General features: G+C 31.8%; 1 protein-coding gene across 5 annotated transcripts in view; it reads left to right on the top strand.

The window, feature by feature from the left end:
• Positions 1–5,000, top strand: part of LOC145259083 (uncharacterized) — a 202,858-nt gene that overhangs the window by 155,759 nt on the left and 42,099 nt on the right. For all 5 annotated transcript variants that reach the window (XM_080116719.1, XM_080116723.1, XM_080116722.1 and 2 more), the window contains one exon: positions 3,858–3,999. In XM_080116719.1, the coding sequence (XP_079972845.1) occupies positions 3,858–3,999 (142 nt within the window). The remainder of the gene's footprint in view (positions 1–3,857; positions 4,000–5,000) is intronic.

Genomic DNA, 5,000 nt, shown 5'->3' with positions numbered 1-5,000 from the left:
CAATATAGCTGAGAAGGTGATCTATAAACTGTAATAATTGTTTGAAATTTGGTTGAAAAATGAGTGAGCGGTGAAGCTTTAAAACAGTTCTAAATGATTAAAACCGCCACTTAATATTCAAACACAGAAGTATTTGAATGATATATATATATATATATATATATATATATATATATATATATATATATATATATATATACGAGCAAATAGTTAATAAAACATGTTAAAAAACACTTTGAAATGAGTTAAAAACATATTTAATCTGAAAAGGAAACACTAGATAAGTGGATAGTCCTTAATCCGCGGAGTTTCCTTCTCATCATCCTTTATATATATATATATATATATATATATATATATATATATATATATATATATATATATATATATATATATATATATATAATCGCGTTGACACACCGGTTGTCGTCAGATCACCAAAAATAAGAAACGTTGAGCCTGGTTCGTACCAGATTGATGACTATTTGGGAATTCTAGGCTCTGTATGTGCTCTCTGCTTATCTCAGCATTTGTTTCCAGTCGTCCTGTACATACACTTCACTTGCCACTGGTATTTAACAATGTCGACTCAGGAGAGGTGTGGTTGGAGATTGTGCACTTCCTGCCACAAAAATTTCATGCGCAGGCACCACTATGTGGGTATCCATAGTCTGTCAAAGAAGCTTTGTATATATATATATATATATATATATATATATATATATATAAATATATATATATATATATATATATATATATATATATATATATATATATATAACTACTTCATTTACTCCCATAAAATTAATATACGAAAGTATAGATTTATGCGTAAACTTTAAGTATTTACTTCAATACGTAGGTAGAGCTAGTTAGTAATTTATAAAATATATATGGCAATTAAGCTACACTGAATATTCGGCGTTTCATCCACTCTAGGATTCGTCAGGCTTAAGCCTGACGAATCCTACAGTGGATGAAACGCCGAATATTCAGTGTAGCTTAATCGCCATATACATTTTATAAATTACTATATATATATATATATATATATATATATATATATATATATATATATATATATATATATATAGTAATTTATAAAATATATATATATTTCGTATATTAATTTTATGTGAGTAAATGAAGTTGTTTTATATATATATATATATATATATATATATATATATATATATATATATATATATATATATATATACTAGCATGGGTGCCCGGCGTTGCCCGGGTGTTTAGCGGTGTATGCTGAGCAGAAAAAAAGGGGGTAATTTTTTAAAACTTTGACCCCTATTATGACCCCTGAAAATTTATTGTTTTGGCCTCAAATCAAGTTATTACGTTAGATCCATGTCCACGGAACCTATATCTAAAATTTCAAGGGTGTAGACCCAAAATTGTCGGAGGAGTTTGGTAGAGTTCTTAAAGGTCAAATCGTTGAAATTTGACCCCTTAACAGCCAAATTTCTGGCTGACACCCGTCACATCGATTTTCCCAAATCTCAGTATCCGGTATTTCAAATTTCGAGTCTATAGACTAAAAATTGACAGAGTTATTGCGTAGGGAAGTGTACACAGACAGACAGACACACACACACACAGACAGACAGACACGTTCACTTTTATAGATATACTAGCATGGGCGCCCGGCGTTGTCCGGGTGTTTGGAGGTGTATGCTGAGCAAAAAAAAAAAAGTGGTAGTAGGAAGGCAGGCTCGAACCCGTACCGCAGAGGAGGAAAAGAACGGAGTAAAACCTAACGTTTATGCTGTTACGACCACCGCCAAACCGGAAGCGACATTTTTAAAAATTAAGGCTAGATAATATAAAGGAGATATAACTTTCAAAAATATCGGCGAAAAAAGTGACCCCCCCCCGTAGAAAAGTGCCTAGTTGAAGGGGAAGATATTAATGTTTTTAGACAATTTTTCGATATTTGTCGTATGAAATATCGAACTTTAAAACGATACTGATCTTGAAAAAATCTATTGAAAGTTTAAGGCAGACATGCAAACAGACATACATACATACATTTATATATTGGTAACTAAAAATTTTCGACCCAAACTGATAAAAAAGCTTGCCCTATCTCTGAATACACTTTATTTAAAATTTCAAATATTTAGACCAGAAATTGTGTGAGTAATTTGGTATAGACCGCAGACGTCAATTTTTTTTTTTAAATTTGACCCCTATTATGACCCCTTAAAATTTATAGTTTCGGGCTCAAATCACTTTATTAAGTTAGATCCAGGTTCAAGGAACCTATATCTAAAATTTCAAGTGTCTAGACCCAAAATTGTCGGAGGAGTTTGGTAGAGTTCTTAAAGGTCAAATCGTTGAAATTTGACCCCTTAACAGCCAAATTTCTGGCTGACACCCGTCACATCGATTTTCCCAAATCTCAGTACCCGGTATTTCAAATTTCGAGTCTATAGACTAAAAATTGACAGAGTTATTGCGTAGGGAAATGTACACAGACAGACAGACAGACAGACACACACACAGACAGACACACAGACAGACATGTTCACTGTTATAGATATACTAGCAGGGGTGCCCGGCGTTGCTCGGGTGTTTGGAGGTGTATGCTGTGCAAAAAATGCAAAAATACAAAAACAATGGTTAATTTTTTTAAACTTTGACCCCTATTATGTCCCCTGAAAATTTATTGTTTCGGGCTCAAATCACTTTATTAAGTTAGATCCATGTTCACGGAACCTATATCTAAAATTTCAAGTGTCTAGACCCAAAATTGTCGTAGGAGTTTGGTAGAGTTCTTAAAGGTCAAATCGTTGAAATTTGACCCCTTAACAGCCAAATTTCTGGCTGACACCCGTCACATCGATTTTCCCAAATCTCAGTACCCGGTATTTCAAATTTCGAGTCTATAGACTAAAAATTGACAGAGTTATTGCGTAGGGAAATGTACACAGACACACAGACACACAGACAGACAGACAGACAGACACGTTCACTTTTTTATATATATATATATATATATATATATATATATATATATATATATATATATATATATATCCACTTACTTATATATATACTTGGGGGTGGAAAATTTAAGACAAAAAAAAATAAGATCCATTGTATGCCCTATATCCCTACGTTAAATATCACATTTTTCTATATCTGTAACCTAGCCCCCTTATCTACTTCAGACGAGAAGCATTAGGCTTTGAAATGCCATGGCATAAAGAGCTTCTATAACTTTTTTTTTATCTATGATTTTTATTCTATATTGAACTGATAAATAAGTCCATACATTCCTATATTAATTGTGTCTTATATTATAGACTAGCCTGGGTGCCCGGCATTGTCCAGGTATTTGGCGGTGTGTGTTGAGCAAAAAAAAAAGGGGGGAGTAGTAGGCAGGCAGGATCGAACTCGTTTCGCGAAGGAAGAAAGAACATGAAAAAAAAACGTGAAGTGTTTGCCGTTGCGTCTATCACCAAACCGGAAGTGGCGAAGGTTTAAATTAAGGCTAGTCATTCAAAAAGAGGGGATGATTTTCGAAAATATTGGCGAAAAAAGCGACCCACTCCTTGTAGAAAAGTGCCCGTGAGTGAAGAAATTAATGTTTTTAGCCAATTTTTCGATATTTGTCGTTCGGAGGGTCGAGCTTCAAAACGATACCGATCTCGTGAAAATCCGTCGCCTCTGTCGAAAGTTTTAGGCATAAATATACATTTAAACAGACAAGTGAGATTTCTATAATAGATGTATTTAATGAGTTTGGGCTCTTAACTTCAAACAAGCTCTTCTCGGTGACAATATGCATTGTTTGGGGTGAATATTTTTTAAGTGTACATTATTTTATTTTATAGAAACGAAATACAAACTGCACGGACATCGATTTAACAGAATTGGCGCCTTCGACAATGTACTGCATTTCCATCCGTTGGAAATTTGAAAGCTCAAAATTCTGGAGTAACGAGAAGTATATAAACACGTCGACCAACCATGCAGGTATACAAACATCTTTATTCATATTTATCTAGAAAGAAAGAAAAAAGAAAAAGAAAAGAAAAAGAAAAAAGAAAGAAAAAAAAGAAAAAGAAAAAAAGAAAAAGAAAAAAAAGAAAAAGAAAAAAAAGAAAAAGAAAAAAAGAAAAAGAAAAAAAAGAAAAAGAAAAAAAGAAAAAGAGAAAAAGAAAAAAAAGAAAAAGAAAAAAAGAAAAAAAGAAAAAGAAAAAAAAGGAAAAGAAAAAAAAAGAAAAAGAAAAAAAGAAACAGAAAAACAGAAAAAGAAAAAAAAAGAAAAAATGGTGCTTGTTAAGCTATAGTCGACAAATCGATTTTTTTTAAATATAAACAAAAATGACTGTACTTACTTGTCATGTCGAAATTTCGTAATATATAAAAAAATTACGAAAATTAATCGAGTAGAACTACTATGTTTTTAGTAAAATAAAAATAAAAATCTATCGTTATAGACAACAAACATTGCACGCCATGAACAAGTAATCTAAAATATTAGTTTCAGAGTTATGTCCCCTGCGTGTAGACTCTTACTGTTTGCTTTATAACGTGTACGAAAAATGCGATTTTACCCAATTTTCTGTAAAAATTACTTTGGACTAGAAATTAGTTTCTAATCGATGTTTTTCATAATTTTGGGATATATTACTATTTTCGGCATGGTAATTAAATACGTAATATTGTTCTTTTCCTACTTAATCGTCACATTGTTTCTTTTATCCTTTTCAATACTCGTATAATTTTTGAACCAGGAAAATATTTTTTTTTTCGTTTGATGAAAAAAAGAAGCCTCTGTGTAGCTTAATTGCCATAAATATATTTTCATAACTTACTCTATGTGTGTGTACATGCAAGCGTGAAAGGTTAGTGGAAGTGAACCCCAGTAAAACACTTGATTATTAAGAAATTTACAAAATAACAGCGTAATATGACGTTTCTGAATTTTTTTGATGAGGATTAGTTATTCGCATTATTTGGATTCAACGGAC

Source organism: Euprymna scolopes, chromosome 34, assembly GCF_053919585.1.
Source record: "Euprymna scolopes isolate OS-2025 chromosome 34, ASM5391958v1, whole genome shotgun sequence".
In the NCBI taxonomy this organism is placed as follows: Eukaryota; Metazoa; Mollusca; class Cephalopoda; order Sepiida; family Sepiolidae; genus Euprymna; species Euprymna scolopes.
The sequence above is the reverse complement of the archived record's forward strand: the minus strand, read 5'-3'. Positions and strand labels throughout refer to the sequence as shown.